General features: G+C 51.6%; 1 protein-coding gene across 8 annotated transcripts in view; it reads right to left on the bottom strand.

Moving 5' to 3' along the window:
• The window catches only part of TRAF3 (TNF receptor associated factor 3), a 119,652-nt gene that overhangs the window by 8,771 nt on the left and 85,770 nt on the right, over positions 1 to 25,111 (bottom strand). For 7 of the 8 annotated variants that reach the window (XM_047796645.1, XM_047796642.1, XM_047796641.1 and 4 more), the window contains 8 exons: positions 22,666 to 22,911; positions 21,097 to 21,148; positions 18,308 to 18,412; positions 17,303 to 17,470; positions 10,379 to 10,459; positions 7,777 to 7,851; positions 5,783 to 5,875; positions 1,391 to 1,531 (listed from right to left, as the gene is read on the bottom strand). In XM_047796645.1, the coding sequence (XP_047652601.1) occupies positions 1,391 to 1,531; positions 5,783 to 5,875; positions 7,777 to 7,851; positions 10,379 to 10,459; positions 17,303 to 17,470; positions 18,308 to 18,412; positions 21,097 to 21,148; positions 22,666 to 22,911 (961 nt within the window). The remainder of the gene's footprint in view (positions 1 to 1,390; positions 1,532 to 5,782; positions 5,876 to 7,776; positions 7,852 to 10,378; positions 10,460 to 17,302; positions 17,471 to 18,307; positions 18,413 to 21,096; positions 21,149 to 22,665; positions 22,912 to 25,111) is intronic. The other variant, XM_047796648.1, reaches the window with a different exon arrangement.

Here is a 25,111-nt window from a genome sequence, read left to right as displayed (position 1 = left end):
GTAAAACAGTAAGAAGCTACCTTCCTCGAGCGGCAAGAGCAAACACTCTGCCTGCATCGTGTCTGCCTACTGTGGGGACTCCTGTGTGGCCCTGTCTGCTCGAGACTCAGGGAAGGAGAGGACAGAGCTCCACAGGTCTGTCAGCAGCAGGGTGGCTCACCACACAGGGCTGGGGGGGCACTGAGGAGGCTGGGGGGGCTTCCGGGAGGAGGTGGCTTTTACGCTGACATCTGCGGTGTGTGAGGAGGAGCAGAGTCAGGACAGGGAGGTGAGGGAAGAGGAGGTCCGGCTGCCTCGCAGTATTTTATGTGACCTTGTACTTCCTGGCTTGATTCAATACTTGCAATTTGTATCTTTTCTACTCAATTTAATGTCTCATGTTTTTCCTCATCTCTGGACAACCAGGAAATTTAATACAATGAAACTAAGTTAAATCCCTATGCAATTCCAGGCACTGTAACTCATCTCAATGTTAAAATGGGCAGAAAGATATTCTTGGTGGTACAACAGAAACCCAACTAGCATCCATGAGGTTGCGGGTTCAATCCCTGACCTCGCTCAGAGGGTTAAGGATCCGGCGATGCTGTGAGCTGTGGTGTAGGTCACAGACACGGCTCGGATCCCTAGTTGCTGTGGCTCTGGTGTAGGCTGGCAGCTGCAGCTCCGATTGGACCCTTAACCTGGGGACCTCCATATGCTGTGGGTACGGCCCTAAAAAGCAAAAAAAAAAAAAGAAAGAAAGAAACATCTTCTCTTCCAGATAATTTTGGGGAGCACCGGAAGACCGTTTTGGAAATGTGCTCCACACGGGGTCCACAGGGAAGGGCCCCGAGGGCAGGCGGATGTGAAGACAGCGCCCAGGAGAGCGCCGCGAAACAAGCACACGGTGACAGAAGCGAGGAGCCAGATTTCATCAGGCCCATCCCCACACCACAGCCCTCGGGGCAGCGGAGTTCGTGGGCTTGTGCGGAGGCGGCTCTGGACCACCGCCCACCACGGAGAAGCACTGACAGCAGAGGATTCAACACAGGATCGTCTGGCTTCAGTTCACTTTGGGAAGTGAAACCTTACACACGACTACTCAGGAACAATACAAAATCTTTAATAACAAAAACAGCTAACCTAAAAACATGTGCCTTGCATCTTACGTCGCCAATAATGAATAAATGGCACAGGACGGGGCCTGCCCTCCAGGAGGGGGCGGAGCGGCGCCTGCGGCCTCACAGATGGGCTCCGGGGCCAGGATGCCTCTCCCCGGCTTTGCTTAGGCCAGAGAAACCAGCTGCCTTGTCTGACAAAGGGCAGGGTTTCTGCTGAAATCACCTCCCTGAGAAGGTCCCAGAAACACGAATGCGTCCCCCTTATGCAGGCACAATCTTCCGCTTCTTACCTGTAAGTGAAGTATTTTGGACTCGTTATTTCGCAGCATTTCCTTCTGTCTCTCGATTTCAATTTCAAAGCTACAGATCTGGTTGTGCAAACTCTGTATGCTCTTGTTTTTTTCTACACTTTCATTCTGCAGCAAGGAAACCTGAAAAAGAAAGTCTTCAATTAAGCAAACAGCAAGTGGTTTTAATGTTTATTAGCAACAATTACAATGCTGGCAACTAAAAGCCACTCCCCAGCTCCGACCAGGAAACACAGTAGGAAACACATGATCACATCTCACCTTGCTTGTACGCGCACTTGCGTAAGTGTGTACGTGCTGAAAAACGGTCACAAAACCAAGTTCTTGCCGTAATCACTCAAAATGCGCCCGAATATTTCCTTTTATTCTATTTTACTTTAAAGAATGATAGATGCAAGCCATTCAATTATTTCCCACCCACCAGGCGCCCCTGAAAAGCTCTCAGCATAAGGAGGAAGCAGGCCAGAGCAGTCCCTCGCGGGCTCACTGGTTCTGGGCAGCCGGCAGACATGAGCTGCGGGCCCGGGTTGCAGGCCTTCCACAAAGCTCAGCACATCCACCAGTAGTGCCACGGCGGTCCAAGGACTCTTTCAAAATTGGGCTTTTTCAAAATTCCCTTCTGAAAAATAATTAGCTCCCCAGAACCAATTTACACTGGTCTTCAAAGCCCCCGGGGTGAGGCTTCGAGGGCGATCCTACGAGGCCTCCTCGCAGGGCTTCACGAAGGCACTGCAGGCCTTGGAAAGGCTCCCCCTGCCAACAGCTGTCTCCGTCTCTGTGCGGCTGCCACTCGGGAAGACGGTGAGCTCCGTGACTCACGGACGTGTTGCACGGCCGCTCAGAGGTGCTGCTCTGACCCCTCCCCACCTGAGGACCAGGTGACAGCCCAAAGGCACTAGGACAAATCTGGATTCCTGACCCTGCCTTCTGAAGAAGACCAGTACTCAGGATGCTCAGCCCCTGGGGGCGACTGGGAAGGAACAGAAAACTTGCAGCACAGACTTCGCTGCCCCAGGGCCTCACCTGGCGCAAAAGGACATGGCCCCTTGATTCTAACGTCTCACAGAACCTCCTAACGTGACCAGCCTGCACACACCCAGACGGGCCCAGGCCGCAGCCGTGGTGCTTGTGCTTTTGCTAAAGTGACAACTCACTCATTCCCATCTGTCAATGGTGGACACAATTCCTAGGCTCCTTATTCCCACACCCCAAAGACAGAGATCAAGCACCACCAGCCCTTTGGATAAAAGTCTCAGGAGCAGCTGCAAAACCAACAGCAGGCTCTTGGTGCGCACATCAGGCTACCTGAGGATGAGCGGATGAACCGCACGTTAGCAGTCGCACCTCATGTCACAGGAAACTCGGCGTCTCATTGAGGGACTCCCCTAAACTGTCTCTATTTATTTACATTTCAATCCAAGAGCCCACCTGGCGCCGGCAGTCCCTGTTTTCACCTGCCGGGCAGGGGGACCCGCACAGCACGTCCATCTGGTGGGTGTGTTTCCCAGAAGCAGAGTGTGACATCCACACAGCAGGTGAAAACAGGGGCCCCTGTGCTTCCTGACCCAGCCTGCTCTGCGGGCTCCCACACTGCCCTCAGACGGCGGCTCTCCTAAAACAGAGGATGGGTGTTTTACAGTCTGGGTGTCACAAAACCATTTTTCTTCAGTTTGATTTACTTTGTGAATGTAACAGGCAGTTTTTCTGAACCAACTGGAAAGTTCTAGTTTCTATTATAGATGAAGAAGATAACTCAGGAGATTCCAACCAAATAATCCCACAATGAGAAATAAACTCCCACTTTAAGAAAATACAGAACTTACACTCACTGTTCGGTTTTTGCTCTTGGGCCTGGTCAAAAGGAGACACCTTCTCGTGAACACTAACGAGGGGGCACAGAGCTGAGGCTTGGGGGGCCCTCCTGAGGGGTGGATCAGGAGAGGCTACTCACGGAGCGACACCGAGAGGGCAGACGTTTCAAACCTGTGGTGGCAGCGAGAACCTGCTGCGGGGCGGGGGGCGCCGGGGCCGGCCGTTCTGCTGTGCTCTGGGGTTTCTAACCATGCAAACTTGTGCTCTGTCGGGGCAGGGGCGGGGGGACAACACATGTGACGGGTGGGGAGGCAGGAGCCACGTGGTGACAGCACCACCCACAACCATGCACCTCAGACCCACTCACTGTCCTGCAACTAGCACGGCTGGAACCAAACCAATTCACTGTAAGTGAAGATCACCTGAGAAGGCAGATCAGCGAGAACCAGCATCTACGAGGGACAAAACCCCTGAGATCCGGGCCTATGACTTTAAAGAGGCAGAAAGAGAACACACTCTTCCAAAAGAGGGAGAAAAGGTCCACGGGCCAGCCGTCACTGAGCGCGGAGCCACTGCGTGCTCCTGGGGATGGTAAACCATCCCGGAGCACAGCTCCCTCCCGCCGCACAGAAGCCCTCCTGCACCACCGTGCACTCGGCACACAGAGCCCCGCTTTGCTTACCCTCTGAGCTTAAGCATTTAGGTGAGAGAAACTATTTTATGCCAGATTTTTTTTTTTTTTTTTTTGGTCTTTTTGTCTTTTCTAGGGCCACTCCCGCGGCAGATGGATCTTCCCAGGCTAGGGGTCCAATCGGAGTTGTAGCCACCTTCCTACACCAGAGCCACAGCCATGCAGGATCGGAGCCACGTCTGCAACCTACACCACAGCTCAGGGCAACGCCGGATCCTTAACCTACTGAGCAGGGCCAGGGATCGAACCCGCAACCTCATGGTTCCTAGTCGGATTGGTTAACCACTGTGCCACAACGGGAACTCCTACGCCAGATTTAATAAACACCTTTTGATTGAAAGCTTTAGATTCTTTCCAGTACATTTACATTTTAAATTACTTGGATTTAATACTCAAAACAAGATATTCAAATCTTTACAAATCTTTAGTAAGGAAAATATCAACTTGCCTGGCTGTCATCTGCCCTCGTCCCCTCCGACCACCATAAGTTCTCAACAGATGCCTGCCGCATATCAACTTAAGCGCTTATTTCTGCATAGGAGCCACAGGCCACGATAGGAGGCCCGACAACCTTGTCTATCAAGTCTTAGAGGCGTCCGTGTTTTTCTCACGGAAGAAGGACCGGCTGAGCTGAGTCCCCCAGGAAGGAGCATCATGCAGACAGGGCTGCCAAGGAGTCCAGACCCCCCAGCCGAGGACCTTGAGGGGACCCCCAGGAGCACAAGTGTGTCCAGGAAGTGGGTGCGTGGTACCCACACTTCGCACACCACTGGCTGAGAAATTCAACAGCAACACCAGTGATCAGGACGCGTCTTTCCCTGCTTGCCACTTAGAAGGCGGGCAGCAAGGCAGGGCACATGGTAACCTCCCAGGACGGGGGTTGGCAGGCCTTCTCCGTAAGGAGCCCGTGGGTAATCCTTAAGGCTGCACAGGCTGTGTCCGTCTCCACTCATCAGCGCCACCCTCGTGGTGCAAGACAGCCACACACCACACTGAAGCCACCGTGCAGGGTCGCGAACTTTATTTACAAAAAGATGGGGTGGGGGCTGGACATTCGTCAATCCCTGTTCTAGATCCATGCTAGGATAACCACAGTCTGATTTTTTTAAAAAGCACTTCGTACTTGCTTGGCAATTGAAAAATAAAGAGTGAGCTATCAAAAACACACACCTTCGCTTATAAACTCAAGATCACTTAAAGAGAATTTACTTTTTTGACAGTCTCTTGATGCTGTTTCTTTTTTTTTTTTTTCTTTTTTGGTCTTTTGTCCTTTTAGGGCCACACCCGTGGCATATGGAGGTTCCCAGGCTAGGGGTCTAATTGGAGCTGTAGCCGTTGGCTTACGCCAGAGCCACAGCAACATCAGACCCAAGCCACATCTGCAACCTACACCACAGCTGACAGCAACACCGGATCCTTAACCCACTGAGCGAGACCAGGGATCGAACCCGCAACCTCAAGGTTCCTAGTCAGATTCGTTAAACACTGAGCCATGACATGAACTCCATGCTGTTTCTTTTATCCAAAACCATAACTATTTTTTTTTTTGTCTTTTTAGGGCTGCACCCTCAGCATATAGAAGTTCCCAGGCTAGGGATCCAAACAGAGTTATAGCTGCCAGCCTACACCACAGCCACAGCAATGTGGGATCCGAGCCATGTCTGCGACCTACACCACAGCTCACAGCAACGCTGGATCCTTAATCCACTGAGCCAGGGATCGAACCTGCACCCTCATGGATACCAGTCAGATTCACTTCCCCTGAGCCATGACGGGAACTCTAAAACCATTGCTATTAAAAAGGTTTTCTTCTTTAAATAATCTGAAGAAACTATTAATAACCAACAAAAGCAGGAAAATGTGCTGCGTACCTTTTTCTCTAGAGAATTGCTCCATTCTTTCAGTAAATTGACGTGCTGTACTGCAGAGCTGGCCTCGTGGGCCTTGATCTGCTGGTTTGTCCCCTGTGGGAACAAAAAAGCGATGCATTAAGCCAACCTTATTCCGTGACAGAGGACAGAGACTCACAGACGACCCCAAGCCAGCACCATGCACAGAGAGGGGAGACTTATCCACACAAGGTGAACAGGGAGCCTCCAGCCTCAAAGGGGTCACGCTCTGCAGCCCCTACTCCCCTGTGTGCAGGTGGGGGACTCAGAGAGCAGAGTAGCTCAGAGACAAGACACTGAATTCCACAACTATCCCAGGGCCCTGCTCCTCACCCTTCAAACTTCATACCGAGGGCCTTCTCACCTACATTTCATACTTATAACATCAAGAAATTAAATTTGAGAATATCATTTTTGTTTTGTTTTGTTTTGTCTTTTTAGGGCTGCACCCGTGGCATATGGAGGTTCCCAGGCCAGGGGTCTAATCGGAGCTTTAGCTGCCGGCCTACGCCACAGCCACAGCAACACCAGATCCGAGCCATGTCTGCGACCCACACCACAGCTCACGGCAATGCTGGATCCTTAACCCAAGGAGCGAGGCCAGGGATCAAACCCAAAACCTCATGGTTCCTAGTCAGATTCTTTTCCACTGTGCCACAAAGGGAACTCCCCATTTTTGTTTTTTGAAAAATTTTTTGGCATTAAAACATAAGTGGAAAATTTAAAGACACCTGCAGTCATAGCTAGATGCTGCTACAATAATCTAGTAACATGCCATCCAAGTAGCGTTCTAAATCATTCACTAAAGTATTTACTTACTCATGAAATACACTGTATCTGAAAAGGTTCCTCAATATTCTGAGTGTACTTAGAGGGTTACATACAGAACATAAACAATGGACAGAGTACATGAGATGTGGACCATCTCAGAGTCAGTATAAGCACATGGAGTAGCAATTCACATATTTAAGGAAAAAGTGCATAGAAGATATAATTTGTTTTGATCTTGGAAAGTTAAAAAGCCACCGAAAGCATTTTAATGATCTCCAAAACATATACTCTGTACATAGCATATTCATATATATATGTTGATATAAGGACCGTTTTATATATATATAAACATATATATATACATACACAGAATGAATGATATATATGTACATACGACATAACAGTGGTGAAGGCTCAGTCTCCTTAGAGACTGAAGCAAAGGAAAGCTACAGTCACTCTTACCCTCAGGCTTTTTACTTTCTAATACTGAGATGCCAATATCTCTGTTCTGATTTCATAATAACGTATTAGTAATACATAAAACTGAATATAAAATACCTTAATTGTAGCACATACTGCCCTTTGATAGTTTTAAGATTAAGATATACATTTAAATGAAAACTCAGTTCAAACTCACTAGTGATCCCAGACGTGTTAAAAAGAAAAAACGAAACCGAAACCAAAAAGAACCAGGAACAGGTTTCTCACAGCACAGGTGTGGCAGCGACGGGGACGTCCTCTCCACACGGTCTCTGGGAGGTGTGGCATGTACACGGAACGCACTTATGGACACACGCGTGGGTGATCCTCACGACTGTGCAGGGACGCACCTGCTGCTGAAACCACGTCCGGTTTGCTACCGACTTATGTTCCAACAACAGCTGAGATTCCATGACAATCTACCTAGAAACCCCACCGAATGTCAGCCCTATCTGTCCCATTTACTAGCTGGTTTTGAGGTGACGGTTCTAACACATTAACTTCCTCCTCAGCACGGGTGTCCACCTGGAGTCGCAAAACGCCACCGGCGTGGAAAGCCAGCCCCCACGTCTGCTGCATGCGGCTTCCGTCACCCATGCGACAGGGCGACTCGGTTCCGTGACAAAGACTAGAAGTCCAGAGTCTGCATGTGAAAATGTTAATAGAATGACTTTCTCTCAGGGCGGAATGTCAGCGACTGGGAAGGACAAATGTCGGATACTGACCTGAAAAACGCAGCCATAGCGCTTAAAACTACAGGTGCTGGGGGCATTGACACACTCTGACAAGTGTGCACTCAACTGCAACGGGAAAGAGACGTGAGTTGTGGCACAAACGTTTGCATGAAAATGTTCAAACATATCAAGGGCACAGGTAGATAGCATCTGGGTTGTATTCTTACGAATGGTGTTATTAGCTACAGGTGTGTATACAGCATCTGCTTCCTAGGCTTATATGCAGTAAATATACAGTATCGTCACGTGTATACACATATGTACACCAATATACACAAGTACATTCACTGTAACATTTCTTAAACTCGCGGTTTCTCTAGAACGGGTTGTTTGGTGACATGCCGTCTGCAGTGCCGGGATTTTAAAAAGAAAGGAAAAAAACATAAACTGAAATGCACATTTAAAGACTCTCAACAAAAATTGCATGAAACACAAATAATAGGAAGCATTCAGGATGCAACTGGGCCACACACCTAATATACAGTACACGGGAGTACCTTCAAAGCAAGCTCACACAGTGCACCGTTACTCTCAGACGCAAAGATAAACTGGAGATGAGCAGTTCCCTCCCTGGAACACTTCCTTCCCTCTGTAGGGCCTTAAATCCCCACAGCTTCTCAACTCTAACGACAGGCGCCCTAAGGCGGCCCCGCCCACCCAACTGAGGAAGAAACCAAGAGGGTTGGGAGAAGGGAGTTAACTCGTCTTGCGAGGAAGGAACCCCCCCCAAGTTCAGCTGAAATGCCGGCAAATCATCAGATAAAACCCACTTACGATGCCCCCTCGAGAGAAAAGGGAATTGAAATGTCTACATTTTAAAGACACTGTGTTTTGCGTTAGGCTAATCCAATTTAAGGATAATTTCCTTCTTTGTTGAAGAAATGCTCATCAGGAAACTCTAGGGATAGATCTTCTTTATGGAAAACAATTAGACCCTGAATGAGAATAGTCTGAGCGCCGTGTGCAGCGGCCCCGGGAACGCGCTTTCCCACGAGCCGGGCGCGCGGCTCTGGCGGCGCAGGCGTTTCTACCTTCTGCTCAGTCCTGCAGGACGGACCGTCCTCCCCCAGGTCAGCATTTGGGAGGGGGAAGTGGCTCCCAGCACGGCCTTCCCGCCTGCTGCCACGGCTGAACCGGACGGGCGCCCTGAGGGATCCACCTGACCACGGCCGGGCCAACCTGGGCCAGGGCAGAGTCCCGGTGGTCAGAGGCCTGGCCTGTCCCTGGGGGAAAGCACCCCAAAGCCATGTCACGGGCGACTGGCACAGAAACCCAACAGGAGACCGTGTGTGCAAAAATGCCAATTGGAGAATTTAAAAACATAGTCTTTCACGGCCATCAACACAATTGTCAATCTAACCAGCAAACAGTTACAATGTTACGATCAAGGATACACGGAGTCTGATGTTACTCTCAGGGCACCAACTATAAACTCAGGGTTGTACTTTTTCCTAAATTGGCTTTATTATCATCATTCTTAGAGCCCTACAGAATTCACGGGCACTTCGGGATAGAAGCAAGAATAATCTATAACTCAATAGTGTCTTTCACCAGAAACCCAAGGTAAATGCAAGCTTAAAGATTTTTAAAAATAAAAATAACTCAGAGGCAAAATGGAGGCAGCTTTTGTCCCTGAGTGAGTCAAAATTTAGGAAAGTACATAAAACCCAGGAAACTATTTCAGCAGTAGACTCTTCCTCCATTCACTTTAGCAGAAGGGCTTCCAACTGTGGGAACAGCCTACATGCTCGGCCCTGCCATCCCTAGGGGCACGTGCAGGGGCCCAGAGGCCACGGTCACCAGGGCTCTCCGTGCACCCTCTTGTCCTTTCCGCAGGCCCACATGGGTCCCCTCCGTCAGTCAGGGGTGTGACAGGCTGACCCTCCCCCCCCCCACACCCAGGTGTAAAATTCCAGGCTGTGGAACAAGGCTGAGGTGAGCAGGTGCCTCAGATCAGAGCTCCCAGGACCAAGGGGGCCGGGCACGGGGACCCTCTGAGCCCACAGGAGCCCCCAGAACAGCGACTGGAGGGATCTGGGTCAGGACCAGACACAAAACCATCAAGAATCCTTGGAATCATTCCAGCTGGACATCTCCTGACCCAACGAGGTTAATGCAAAATCTTCCTGCCTCAAAGGAGTGTGCATGACACAGGCAGCGGGAGGGTGGCCTTCCTGGTGGCCCCCAAATGCGGGACTGGCCTGGCACCCACTCGCCCAAGCACGTGTGGCCAGCGTGGTGCAGGAGCATCTCTCAATTACTTTCTTTTCCTGAGACAACTCTTAAGAGCAACTCCTATTTTACAGACTTAAAAATAGACTTTTTAAAAAAACCTAACAAGCATCACCATTGCTTGCACTGTAAATGTGCCCATTTTCTCAGTTCTTGGCGATGGTCGCCCTGAATGTACCACTCCGCAGCTTTTAACTGTTTGCGTCGGAAAGATCCGGCTTCCACGGAGCCTAAGGTTTGTCCTCGTTTCCTGCTCTACACATCAGACCCACCATCTGTGGGAAGCTCAGGCCTCAGCTTCAAGGGGAGAGCGGGGTCCCAAGGGCTCCCAGCTCCTGAGGGGCCCCGGCCACGCCCTTACCTCGCTCCTCAGAAGGGTCTGGACGCTGCACTTATGCGGGCAGGACACGACCACGCAGGGACACTCGGTGTCTTCGTGTTTCTGAAGGGGAAAGAGGAAGCGTTGCCAACTTGGAAACACACACCCGTCTTCCTTGAGACCCCACCAACATCCCCAAGGTCCCCAAGGGCCGGAGGGGAGCGCTCCCCTTACATGAGTGCCTTGCGCCACGCCAGCCCCATCACCCCGGAGGAGTCGCTGTGCTGCCAAAGCTTGAGCACCGAGAAAGGCGGCATCTCACCGGGGCTATGCAACCTGACTGCCCAGGGCACCTGTGGATGCAGAGTCCACCGGAGGGGGTGCCCCAACCATGGCTCCCTTTCAGCCTCATCCCCTCCAAGCCACTGCCCGACACCTGTGTGCAGGCAGGCCTGGCCTTGCCCTCGCCCACAGCAGGAGACGGCGGTGCCCAGCCTCTGCTTGGTGAGGAGAAGGACGGATTTCCTCTGGCCCCTCAGTTTGGGATTTGGAAATAATGCTTCTCAGCAACCTGAAAATAAAGTGATCTACTGGGTATTTACTGTCTTGAAATTATCTAGATTTTCTTTAGCACGTGGAAAATGCGGATAAATTCTGGTTTAGCCCTTCTCTGGATGGCACAGATTTCAACTTGATGGAGCCTAGATGATGATGAAAGTTCAATTCATGCCACGGGCACCTGCTGGGCACCTGCCCAGTACACCTGTCCAGAAGCAAAGCCAGGGAAAGACTTCTCACAAGGAGAGCAAATCCCAGGGCCTGGAGAGCACTCCAGACATGTGACAGAGGGTGGCTGGAGGGAGGCGAATGCGGCAGAGCCGGGGCTGTAACTGAGCAGGAAGAGAGCGTGGTGGTGTCCTCGGCAGCCCTGGGACCCTCTCAACGCCCCCAGCCTGCTCTTTCGGATTCTCTCTGCGCCTCCAGTTACACTGCTGTTAAGTGTGCGTGGGGGAGCGCTCGCTGCGAGGCTCAGTCTGACCTGGCAGGCGGGAGGTCAAGGACACGGTGGCCCATGGGGGACGCTCCTCTCCTCTGAGGCCTGGAGCCAGGGCCACACTGTTCTCTTCACAGTGCGTCTGCCGCACAGAGATGACACCCTAGGTGCGTGGCTGCTTGTACCCGGGCTCGGTCCTCAGAGGCCTGCAGAGCCCGCGGCAGGCGAGTCCACAGCTGTCCAGAGCTCATTAGAAGTGACCAGGCTGAGTGACCAGCAGGCCTCCCACGAGAGGACAGCCATGGGGTGCCTGGCTGTGCTCAGGATCCCCACGGGCTCCCAAATCAAGGCTCTCCTGTCTTTCAGTGGGAAACCCTGGACACACGGCTTCATGCTGCCTCTCCTGTGATGGGGGCGTGACCCGCCCTCCTCGGGGGGGGGGGTGTCTTGAGGACTGAATCGTCACGGGCCTGGAGAACTAAGGTGGCAAACACTCCACAGAGGCCACGCCCCCCTCCCTGAACCCCACCGTTGTTCACCAGGCGGGCATGCCCTGCGTGCTGGGTCAGCCCCACCAGGGCGGCTTGGGCGGCACACAGACATCACCACTGTGGCAGGGGGCCGGGAGGGAGCACCGGGGTCGGGCCCGGGACGGCAGGGCAGTGGAGGCGAGGCCGAGCCCAGCAGGGTCTCCATGTGTCTGTGCAGATCTGTGCAAGGGTGTCCAGGTGACAAACTGCTAGAAAGGGGCTTCCGGGGGGTACCAAAGGGCATGGTATTTGACGTGTGACTTGGATGGACATGGCCTCCCAATACCCCTGATACCCCCTCCACAATCAGGGCAGCCTCTCGCTGTGAGAAGACGGCTTCCCAGGACCTCACCAGTTCTGTGAACGGTTCGACCTCTGACAGCGGGACGGGTGAAAAGGGCCAGGAGTGTGACCCGCAATCCGTAGCAATGAACGGGCACTAGCATGTTTTCACATGAACCCTTTACACTTCCCAGGAACTGCCTTTTCATGGCTTTTGTCCACTGTAGCAGGTTGAGCAGTGACCCCCCAAAGTTCAGGCCCACCCTGATGCTCAGAGGGTACGTGTGTTTGCAGAGTCTTGGCAGATGCAACTAGTCAGGTGGCCACGCTGGATGAGGCTGGACCCGACGTCCTCGCTGGAGGAGAGGGCGCCCCCCAGGACACTGCCACGGCAACGTGGAGGGAGAGTGCGGAACAGCAGCCGCCAGTCTGGGAACCCAAGGGCCACAACCTCCAGGGGCCTTGAAGGGGCGAGGGAGGGGACTTCTCCAGGGCGTCCACAGGACACCTTGGATTCAGACCCCTGCCTCCGGAACGAGGGGGAACAGACTTCTGTGGCACTTTGTTATAACAGCCAGAGGAGGGTAATACACCCATTTTAAAAAACCCTGTTAATCTGTCGGTGTATAAGAACCCCCCGCACATCAATGAAGTGAGTTCTGCCTATAAAATTCATGTAACTCAGGAGTTCCCGTCGTGGCGCAGTGGTTAACGAATCCGACTAGGAACCATGAGGTTGCGGGTTCGGTCCCTGCCCTTGCTCAGTGGGTTAAGGATCTGGCATTGCCGTGAGCTGTGGTGTAGGTTGCAGACGCGGCTCGGATCCCGTGTTGCTGTGGCTGTGGTGTAGGCCGGTGGCTACAGCTCCGATTCAACCCCTAGCCTGGGAACCTCCATATGCCGTGGGAGCGGCCCAAGAAATAGCAACAACAACAACAATAACAACAACAACAAAAGACAAAAAAAAAAAAAAATTCATGTAACTCTGATACACACACGGAGGAGACGTAACATGTGTGAGTTACTAGGCAGCCCCTGCCAGGGTCCAGGGGCCAGGACGTAACTGGCAACTCCCCTCCAGGCGTACGCTCCTCTCCTAGCTCTTCCTCTCCTTCCCTCCCCCAGACCACAAACCTGAATCTTGCGTTTCAAAAAATAAGCTTCATTACACATATATGTGTAACAGACAAAATACTGTTTTGTCTCGATTGCTCTGAATTTTACTCCAATGGAATTTTCCCCTGTGACTCTTCTGCGACCTGCTCAATGCTTCTCAGGCTAATCCATGTGCCGCCCCAGCAGCAGGTCTTTGACTGTCACTGCTGTGTCACACAGTCCCCTGAGTCCACATGAGCCAGGTGTCTGTTCTCCAGCGGGTGGACGTCAGGTCGGTCCAATATTCCTGCTGCCTGGTCATGCTCTGCACGCTGCCTGACTCGTATGTGCCGCGTTTCTCTTAAACATCTAGCAGGGGAACTGCTCCCTGAGCCTGTGAATTTTCAACCCAATGACATGTTGCCAGGTGTTTTCCGGAGTGTCTGTACCTCTAGCCCCCTGCTGCAGCATATGCACACCCCCCCCCCTGCAGCGCGTGGTGGACCCAGGTCAACGTGGCTCTGACCTGCGCGGGTCGGCGTCCACGTACACTTTCTACCCAGTCCACGGGGACCGCAGTCTACACGCAGGCGAGTGTGTGGCTGAGCAACCTCAGGGGTGAGGGTGGCTGCGAGGCTGCAGCCCGTGCGGGAGCCAGTGCCTCCAGCCTGCGCGGATCAGGGGCCAACTGTGTGTACATGGTTCCACAAAAGGAGGCCTTTACCATTCTGGCTTCTCACAAATTAGAAGAACTGCTCAAAGAGAGTAATATTCGATCATTTCTGAACTGAATGGGAAAGAAGAGATTTTTTTCCCTGACACCTTAAAATATGCTAATAGATTTAAAAAAACAAACATGAAAACGGCTGACATGCCAATGCCACGGTTCAAAGAGAAGAGAAACGCTCGCGTGAACTGCAATGGTCCAGAGACTCAGTGTTTTATCAACCTATGTTTTACCAACAGCTGACGTACTTGTCACATCACAAAAATTGGGCCATGTGGAAAGTCAGGATGACCTGGGGCTTCGGGCCTAAGTCAAATAACTGCTCTTTTTAAAAATAAACTTAAGGCCTGAGAGGACAAGATGAAATGAGTTAGAGTTGTAGGAACAAGACTTAGGAGCTGATACTCTGGCTTCTCTTCAGATCGAATAAATCCTTCACCTTTCACTAAAAAAAATACAATAATAAAAATAAAAAAAAAAAAAGGCAGGAGCTGAATCCCACCACTACTGACAGGCCGGGGCCCAGGGCACACGACACACCAGCAGAGTGTGACTGCCTGCTGGCACCGAGGGTTCCCGCAAGTCGGGGAGGGGTGCACTGGCGGTGACCTCGGCCAGGCCTGCCTCTCAAAATTATCACAGGCTCCGGTGTCAGCAGTGTTAGAACAGTTCGACAGAAGTGCAGCAAGATTTACAGGAATATTTATTTGCACAACTCAGGTCCCCAACTTTTAATTATCATTTTGTGTCTCTGCACCTGCTATCTGTCTGCTTCTCTCGTTTGCAGTCAACAAATTTAAGATCCAGACCATCAAAGGCCACCTCCTCCCCAGAGCCATCGTAACCCTCTCGGGCCTTGCTAACTGGCTCTGCCCACATGACCACATGCATAACTGCAGGTCTGACTGTGTCTCCCCACCAGCAGGGGGACAAAGGGGAGAGACTGCAATTTCCTCTGGTGTCTCCTGAGCCAGCGGCTCAGGGTCTGCTGCCCAACAGGCCCCCTGCAGGGCTTCTTGACTCCATACGCCGTTATTCTAAAACCAGACGCTTTATGGAGTTCCCATCGTGGCTCAGTGGTTAACGAACCCAACTAGCATCAAAGAGGACGCGGGTTCCATCCCTGGCCTCGCTCAGTGGGTTAAGGATCCGGCATTGCCATGAGCTGTGGTGTAGGTCGCAGACGCGGCTCGGATCCTGCATTGCTGAGGCTGTGGTGTAGGCCAGTGGCTGTAGCTCCGAATTGACCCCTAGCCTGGGAACTTCCATATGCCGCAGGTGTGGCCCTAAAGAGACCAAAAATACACACACACATACATACATACATACATAAATAAAGTAAAATAAAATAAAACCAGCCGCTTTACAGCCTTGTCTGGAGCTCAGAGCTGGTTACTTAACTGTTTAACTGACATGTTCGAAAACTCTTCCTCAAATGAAGATTAATTCCTGGATTCTATTCTGCAAATAAATGTAATTGATTTTTGCAAAAGGCAAAGGGCAACTCTGACAGCAACACAGGAATGTGTACGGTCAGAGTATGCTCACTGGGTACACGTCCCATTCACCTGAATTTAATTACTGAAGCAATTGTTCAGTTTTCCAAAGGGGAGGGTACAGTGTCTTGAAGGTTTTTAGTAACTGGAAACAACCACAGACTCGTACAGGAGACAGATTTCAGGCACAGGGAAGTTCTACGGAGCCAGGTAAGCTGGAGAATATCAAGGAGAGCGTGGCTCATTTCGTACGGAAAAGCTTCCCTAAATTTGGGGCAGCAAGTGCCCTGGAATGTCCACGAGGAATTCAACGGAGCCCCTCAGGCCCGGCTGCACGTCCGTGGTCCTTCCTACCCCGCGAGCACATCACTGTCCTGCCAGGTCCAGCAGCCAATTCCCGGCCCCTCCCTGCTTAGCCTCTCAGTGGCACGTGCCACACCTGCCCCACCACGCCCTCCAGCTCCGCCTCCCTCTGGGACTTGGCTCTCCCGGCCCTTCCACGCCGGCCACCCCTTTGCTGGACAGCCGCCCCTTCCTAGCAGTCTGTAAGCTAAGAAGGGGAACAAAGTGGCCCCAGGCCACTACTCCCTGCCTCTGGCCAGTCCCATGGCTGCACAGCCCACCTACTAACACATAACCTGCAGCCCAGACTGCTGCCTATTGTCCCCAAAGCCTGTTTTCTCCCCCTGAGCCTCACCTTGGTAGGACCCTCAGGTCTGTCCAGTTGCTCTAGTTCTAGACGCTGGGTGTTAGCTGCACTCTTACTCCACATTCAAGCTGATGAGCCATCAGCTAATCCCACTGGCTCTACCTTCAAAATGTACCTCAATCTAACTGTTGCCCGCCCCTCTCCTTTCAAAAGACAGGTCACCAAGAACACTGTGGACTCCATCCTTTCCCCGGATTCCCCTCTCGTCTGGCTGTCACACCTGCCAGAGCAGCGCATGTGATGCCTAACTCTGAGCATGCCTTTGCTCGGGGCTGCCTCCATCACCTCTGTCTTCATCCCCGTTCCTGACTCCCACCCACTGAGTTAGCTCCATCTTGGAGCCTGAGTGCTCTCTCTGTTCCAAGGGCTCTTCCTGCATCGTCCCACCTGCCTAGAGAGCCTGCCCTGGTCACCGCTGCTCCCCAATGCCAGTTTATCTGTCTTCCTAGTACTTAATGCTATACGTCTGCCTACTAACCATCTTCCCATTGGAAGATGAGGGTCATCCCTGAACCCCCAGCTCCTAGCACAGGGCCCGCCACACAGTAGGTGCTCAGTGAACAACTGTCCAACAAACAAACAGCTGAGGGTGTCTATACCACTGACTCTTTTTAAAGCATGTCCTCTATCCCAACATCTCTTCCTCTTAAATTTATATATATGATCTGATTCTAACATGCACACAATGTAAAACTGTGCCAAAATAATGGAGGCGTGAAAAATTTTAAATTCTCATCTCTCACCAAGAGATACAGCTGCACTTCAATACTGCAGGATAAATTACTCTGTTGAAATGATGGTTATGTCATGGAGCCGTGAAATGATTAAGTAATCCAACATGATTTTAAGGCTATTCCCTGGGACAAATGAAAAATTCTACCTTCTCTGAATAATCAGTCTTCATTTTTTGGCACCCCAAATGACAGTCACTTGAGGCAATGGAAAATGTTAATTGCATAAATCAAAATGGGCAAACAAATAAAGCTTAACTCTGAAATAAAGTCAGATGAAAATTGCTATTTACTCCTATCTTTTCTCTTTATTTCTGTTAGAATAGTCCTTTAAAAAGCTATTCTGTGGACGAATGACATCTGGATGGAGCAGAAGGTGGGTAAAACAAGAAAACACTGCACCTGCAATGTGATCATTGGGACCTGGCTTTTGCAGTGGCTGCACGTGGCCTCACGGTATTTACAGGCCTTCTCCACGTGATCACGCAGGTCTTTTCTCAGTACTTTCTCCTTGCAGTCGGCACGAACACAATAAAGTTCCTCAAACTGGCAATCATTCTTCAAATGCACCTGTAAGACAAACAATTCAAAGTTCTTTTCTTGAGGGCCACACCCATGGCACATGGAAGTTCCCAGGCTAGGGGTCAGATTGGAGCTGCAGCCACCAGCCACAGCAATGCCAGATCAGAAGCAGCACCTGTGAGCTGCATTGAAGCTCATGGCAACACCGGATCCTTAACCCACTGAGCAAGGCCAGGGATCGAACCCAAATCCTCATGGATATTAGTCGGGTTCGTTATTGCTGAGCCACAACAGGAACTCCCAATTCAAAGTTCTTAACCAGCAAAAATCCAATCTGAAATACCCAATTCCAGCCTCTATGCAATTAAATGCTACAAAATGTCTCTACTTGCTGCTAGACCAGTTTTTCACAGAGAAGAGTGAAATGTATTGAGAGACACTAAATCCATACTCCATTTAGTGATTACTCAAACTACATTGCTTTTTAAGAATTAAGGCAATTAACTCTTCTTCCTGGATACAAAAGTGGTTATCTGCTAAGGACTTTGTTTCACTCCATCTCAAATATCCTTCCAGGGTAAAATATGACACTAATCAAAAGGAAACATAAGAAGTTACATGGAGTTTCGTGGTTATAAGAAGGAGGAGGTTTTAATGGGCCTTCTAAAATGAAAATTCAATTCAGGTTTCTTTCTACTCTAAATAAGACGGGGTGTTCAAAAACCCCCTGACAATTCTGTCTACGATGACGTAGAAACTACATTTCCTACCCACGTGGCTCTGACTGTGCTCACACTTCGCCGTATGCTGCAGGACTGACGGGAACACCAGTGTGAGGGCCACCTCACACTGACTGTAAAGCCGACTCTTGGCTCGCGTCCTTACCAGCAGATGTCCCAGCGTCAACTGCTCTGCACAGCCTCTGCCTTCATTCCTACAGTATATCTGAAGAGCCAGAATCTCTCTCTTGCAGCAATTATCCTTAAACACCTGAAATTGAAAGACAGCTATTTTAGAGGATTAATATTTCTTAATCCCCACATGCTGCTCCTTTAGACAAGACAAAACCACTCTAAAAAGTCAGGAGAGCGTTCCTGAAGTGGGCCCCAGAGAGCATCAAGGACCATTTTAGTGTCTTTAGGTAGAACGGAAGAGCTGTCCCCACTAAGAGACACAATTTAAATCATATAACCTTAACTGCCATCTTTTGTTAGAGTAACCAAAATTAAATAAGTTATACTGGACAACCGAAGGCCACTCTAGAGCATCCGGACATTTCCAGTGGGCTCTGACACACTCTCCAAGACAAGGACACCCCCAGGGCCACGTTCGTATTTGGACGCTGGAGGTGTCTAGGCGCCAGCAGGGGAAGGCGGCACAGGTCGAGCACATCCCACCAAGGACGAGGGCGGGGCCCCTGCAGCTCCGTGTCCCTCTAGACCATTCACGAGAGAAACGACTGTAAAAGATTACATTTTGCAGATGGTTTGTAAAACATTATTTTCCTGCGCCTAAGGTTATGTCACTTAAAACTCATTTTTTTCACACGAAGGAAGGCATTAGCCCGCTATTTTATTTTATTTTATTTATTTATTTATTTATAGTCTTTTTGCCTTTTCTAGGGCCGCACCCGCGGCATATGGAGGTTCCCAGGCTAGGGGTCCAATTGGAGCTATAGCCACCGGCCTACACCACAGCCACAGCAACGCGGGATCTGAGCCGCATCTGCAACCTACACCACAGCTCAAGGCAACGCCAGATCCTTAACCCACTGAGCGAGGCCAGGGATCAAACCTGCAACCTCATGGTTCCTAGTCGGATTCGTTAACTACTGCGCCACGACGGGAACTCCGAGCTTGCTATTTTAAAAAGCTTTAAAAATATATATCTCAAAGACAGAGGTTAATTCAATAGTGAAACTGCTTCCCTTTGAAAATAAAAAACCTTCCTTTAATTTTTTCCGTAGTAAACGAAGACCCTCACTCCTTGTAACAACAGAAGCTACACCATCCTAGTCCTCGGGCACTTCTGAGGGAAGCTCCCACATGCTAACACGCTCCAACAGTGGAAAAACAGACTGGAGCTCAGTATGCCTTTCTTGACTCCACAGGCAAAGAAACAGAACCAACAGCTATTAAGAGTTAAAAATAAAATGATTCGGAGTCAAATCTAATCTTCTGTAAACCTGACTTTTTTCCAAAGGTCACAATTTAAGATATTAAAAGTCAACAGAACAGGTATTTTTTAAGCAGCAAGAAATAAGCTTCCTTTCTGTGCCATTAAGTTGAAGTCATCTGAGTTAAACTTTAGAGAGAAAAACCATTGATTGAAAACATGAGAATAATAAAAGCATAGAATTTTAGAGCTGAAAAAGATCTCATGTCATTATTACAACGGTCCCATTTCATAGATGAGGAACTGAGGCCCACAGCACCTGTATCCTCAGGGGCCTGCCGAGGGGTCAAGCTCAGACTCCCAGGACCCAACCAGCCCACATTTTCCCATTAGGATCCATGACTTTAGTCCGTCTCTTTCAACAAAAATTATAAGTCTCCTTCGGCTATCAATGCCACTGAAAAAAATCAGTGGGATAATAATTCTGATTAACAAAAGTTGATACTAAAAAATTCATCTTAGTCCACTGTTTCGATCTTCGTTCTCAGTCACGCTGGTTAGATACATGTTAACAAGTTGACAGGCTGCCGTGTTAGCATAAGGTAGAACTGTGTGATTTGTTCTTCTTAAAGACAGTCCCTCCCGATCAGTCGGCGAGGGAGATGCTAAGGAAGAACAGGCGGGTGGCCATCTGGCCACTTCTGTTTCTGACCTGTCCAGAGCAGGCCACGCCTTGTCCCAGCGGCCCTCAGATCACTGCACTCACTTGTGCTGCTGTGACGGCAAAGCCAATCTGCAAAGTGCTTTAGGCAGGAAAACCCCAGAGCAAGGATTTTGCTGTACAACTTAATGAGCTACATTTAAACATCTGTTAGGTTCATTAATCAAAATATTGGAACCACACATATTTTTATTGATATTCTAAGTACTTCGGGAACAAGGCGTTTCCAACTAGAAGTGTGTCTGGCAGGGCTGGCAGGTGTGGGTGACCACAGAAATGGTGAGAAGGGACCAGAACCCGGCAGGGAAGCTGGAGTGCCCAGGCCCCCGTGTGCTGATTTGCTGGTTTCCATGGTCACATGGGCGAGGGGGAAGGGCTGCAATCTCACAGGTTGTCCCATGACCTCAGGGCGCTCCCTGGGTGGGGGGCAGAGGAGAGCAGGTCCAAGGGAAGCCCTCAGACCAGCACCGTCTGAGGGTCAAGTCGAGTACAAGCGCCAAGTGCAGGCGTCTGGGATGAAGACCTGAGATGGCCGTGCACCTCTGCACACTCCTCCCTCCTCGGGCACCTGGGGGCTCGGGAGGTGATGCCGTTACTGAAACAGGTGAGAAGAGGGGCTCGGGGGCTGAAGCACCCCGTCAGGGTCACAAGTCTGGGCAGCTGCCCCGCAGACCTGTCCCGCCGTCGAGGTGCGTATGGGACACGTCCCTGCCCTAACCCTGGTGCGTCAGCTGTCACGCTCAGAAAAACCCAGGGCCAGAGCACTGGATGCCAACTGCGCGGAAGGCACTACTCAGCTCCAAACAGTGGCAAAACAATGATTAAACACCAAGAATACCTTGTCTCTGACGACGCCTTCTTGACACGCGGTGCATTTTGGGCTGGAGGAGCTGGGGGGACACACAGAACCATGTTAGTGTGAAAGCCCCCTTCTCGCTGGAGCCCACCGGGTGCAGTAAACTGTTCACATTTTTCACACCCTTTACAAAGGATCCCGTTTGCTGTGAGAGGCTCAGGATGCCATGGGGAATTTGGTTTAAGCAGGAGAAAAGGGCTAAGAGTTTTTCTTAGTAATTTTTCACAAGGAAGTTTTTAAGCACAACAGCCTTTAGATCAGTCCCACATGGAAAGCCCCTTTCAATTAAAATAAAAATGAAATTTTATTTCTGAAACTAAAACCTGCTCTTTGAGTGAGCACCCACAGCTCACTGGAAAAGCCTCTGAATGGTCTTGCTTTATACAGAGCCAGTACTTTGTCCCAGGCTATTTCCTTCCCAGTTTATCAAAAGGTTGATGAAAATCCATGGACTTTACCAGAGTGGGTGTTCAAAGCTGACCCTGTCTAAGGAAACCACTAGTCTGTCCCCAAACTCAGGACATGAGCCACTGCATCCAAGGTGCCCTTCTACAGACCTAATTCTTGCCCATCTTGTGCCTGGAAACCACCTCCTAGAGATCACAAACTAATTGTGACCTCTCCCGACATCCAGGGCCCCTGCCCTAAACAACCGAGGGTGCCAGGCACCCAGGCCAGGGTGAGGCAGGGAGATTTCAGGGCGCAGGGGGCAGGACGGTGTGGGTGCTGGGGCCCTGGGGAGGGGTGGGCCCATGAGCCTGGGAAGCCAGGCTGGAGAGCTGAGGGCTGGAGCAGAGGAAATTAACGTGCTTTAAAATAAAAGCTCCTTCGTTTTGACTACACTAACATGGAGCTTGTGCTAAACTGCTAAAATCATATGAATCTTTTCACGTCCTTAGACCCTGGCTGAGCAGCATCAGCATGGGGTCCTGACACCTGCAGAAACACGAGCAGGAGGGGCTCCCGGGAGCAGAGAAGGATGGAGACAGAAGAGAAACGGTGCCCGCTCCTCACCAGGGCCCCAGGGGCAGCCCAGGGAAACTGGGGGCTCCGAGCCCACTCTGCCAGCACTAAGCTCAACTTGAGAGCTGTTTCACCCACAGGCGGGGAAGCTGAGTTCGGGTTTGGGACAAGTGGAGATGGGCACGGCCAAAGCACCCGCCTGGAGGAGGGCGAGGGGAGGGAGGCTGACCGCTGAGCTTGGGGGCGAGTCAGGAGAGGAAGGGGCAGCCTTCCCAGGCCCACATGCCCTGGGATGGTGGGGCTGAGGCTGAGCACATCCCACTGCAACCCAGTGCCCAGCATGCTGCCCGGAAAACACCGGCCTCCCAGCCGACCCTCGGGACTCTGCGATGTCCTATCTCCCCAGCTGACCTGGGCCTCCAAGGTAGGTCGCTGAGCCAGCGCAGGGCAAGGGTCCTTTCCGTGGCCCTGCCCCTCAACCCTGCGCGCCACCATCCACCTACAGACGGCAGGGAGATGCTGGGGAGGAAGGAGGCTGTGGGCCGGGCCCCAGGAACGGGGGGTCTCCCGGGTCGGGGCGGTGCGCACCTCAGCAGGGCGGCCATGCAGGTCTCGCAGAAGCGGTGGCCACACTCGGTCTGCTTGGGGTTGCACAGCACCAGGCGGCACTTCTCGCACTTGTACTTGTCCTCCACGGCCTTCACGAACCGTTCCTTGTAGCCGCCCTGCTCGGGGACGAGCACCGCGGGCCCCGCGCTGCGCTCGGGGTGCAGCTTCAGCGGGGGGTTGGGCTGCAGGGCGCCGGCCGCATCCACCTTTTGACCCGGCTCCATTCTAGGAAAGACAGAGAGGGTGAGAAGAGCGCCCCCAGGCCTGCCCTCCTGCCTGTCACCGGGCGCCACTGTCAACATCCCATTCAAGGGCTTCCTAGAAGGGACACCCTATTTTTAAGGCTCTCTGATTTAAAACACAGTACTGCTCTGCCATACCGTCAACTTCTATGCATCTTTCTGATGGCGTGGCTGTGGCTGTTCTCAGCCACTTTTGTTTCCCCATGAGCCTCACTGCCAGGCGGCAGTCTCCACTCCACTCAGGGGTGGCCCGTCTCGCGCTCAAGCCCGGGGTGGGACATGCGCCTCGCACCCCAATAAGAGCACTTACTACAAGTGCGGGCAGCTCGGAGCTCTGGGAGGGCCTGTGTGGGTTTAAGGGGCCGCCTGAGCCAGGGCTGCCAGGGGGGAACGGTCTTCCTGGCCGCCTGGGCAGGCTCTCCTACCCCACATGGTGACAAGTTCCCATCAATGGGCAAATGACAAGCTCCCAGAAACGAGCCACAGAGAAGCCAGCATCTGGTGACCCTACAGAGGAAGCTCCTTCCAAAGCTCACCAGGTCTCCAAAGCTACCTCGTGTCCTTGCTTAGCCCACCACTCTGCTCCCGGCAGAAACAGGGCCTGGGCATCGTCCCGCATCCCTGCCCGCCCCCCTCAGCCTGAGGCTTGCTGTGAGCCACCGGGGTCCGTGGGATGGGGGGGACCCTCACCCAGCCCACTGGTGCCCCGTGGTGCCCAGGTGGGCTGGGTGTGGAGCCCACTCCCCAGGCCTCTTTCTGCCTCTCTGAGGCTGGGAATGTGTAGGAATGACGCAGGCAGGACATCTAACAGGTAAACAAACTGGTGTTCAGGCCACACTGGGGTAGTTTCAACAAAACAGCACATTATCGTGCAAAGCACGGGAGCCTCCTGTGAAATCTATTTGTGAAACCAAAACAAAAAAGATTTCCAAGTGACCCCAAAAGGCCAGCAACCCTCTGCTCACCAAATTGATTAGAACCCTGTTAAGATGCAGGTAGGAAAGTGCCTGTCAGGGGAAGGGCCAACCTGCTGCCACCGGCCGCCCCGCTCGGGCCCTGCTTCCACAGATGCCCACCCCGCCTGCTGCTCCCTCTGCGAACGCCCCGCCCACCTCCTCAAGGAGGCCCACCCGGCCGGCCCCACTCACCCACCCCTCGTGCGTCTGCCTAAGACTAGTGCTTATGGTTCACTTACTGCTCTCTCCCTGTGCAGGATGCAAGCCCCCCAGTGACATGGGTTTTGATCTCTCTTGTGTTGGCTGACAAACCCCAGGTACCGAAAATCACTACTGCCTGATGGCTGGAAGGGTCTCGATACACATTCTTTGGGTTAACAAACAGAGGGAACAGTGAGGTTTGAGCCACTCATACCAAACCATGTGTCTATGAAACCAGAAAAAAGAAAAAGAAAAACCAGGAAAAGAACACTCTTCAGTTTTCAGATCTGCTCTCACAGCTTTATGCGGTGAAAACCCCTGCTCAGGCTATGAGCTACTCTCAACTTTGGTTTAGTATTTTATCCTATAGTGCTTAAGGAAGCTTGTGTGTTCAATCAAGTTTTTAGTGAGAAATGTGTGATTCTTTGGAGGTGAATTCCTATTTCAAGTATGAGAGACAGTCAACTTAGAATCAAGCTAATGACAAATGTCCACTTACCTATAATAAGTCACACTCTGTACAATCAACTAAGGAATATAGTTTTAGACCCTGGGTTTTTATAGGCTGCATAAGAAAGGAGAACCACACATAAAGGAAAGCCTCCCGGCAGCCCTGTTCTGAAGGGCAGAGGGCAGCCTGTGGTGGGCAGGTCTAGCAGGACTTCCCTATAACTGGGGCACTGACGGGCCACCTCTGCAGTGGGACCCCCCGGGGCCTCTCGCAACCCTGCCCAGTGTCCTGTATCCTGCCCCATGTCCCATGCATGGCCCTACCCTGAGCTAAGCTGCTGGCTGAAAGTGAGCCTTCAGGGAAGGAGAGAAAGACGCCCTGCAGTGCTTAGACAGCAGGAGCAAGAGAACCACCAGCCCTCAGCTCCCCCAGCGTTCACAGGGGAGAAGACCACCACCGAAACATGACATGGCCTGAGTGCGCAAATCCATCAAGACGTGGAGCAGGTGCGCGTGGCTGGGGGCTTGGTGTTGGGCCTCTTGGGGTGGTCCGAGTGTTCTGGACCTGGACAGTGG

The sequence above is a fragment of the Phacochoerus africanus genome, chromosome 9, assembly GCF_016906955.1.
Source record: "Phacochoerus africanus isolate WHEZ1 chromosome 9, ROS_Pafr_v1, whole genome shotgun sequence".
NCBI classification, from domain to species: domain Eukaryota; kingdom Metazoa; phylum Chordata; class Mammalia; order Artiodactyla; family Suidae; genus Phacochoerus; species Phacochoerus africanus.
Note: the sequence above shows the minus strand (reverse complement) of the source record. Positions and strands in the feature narration are given on the sequence as shown.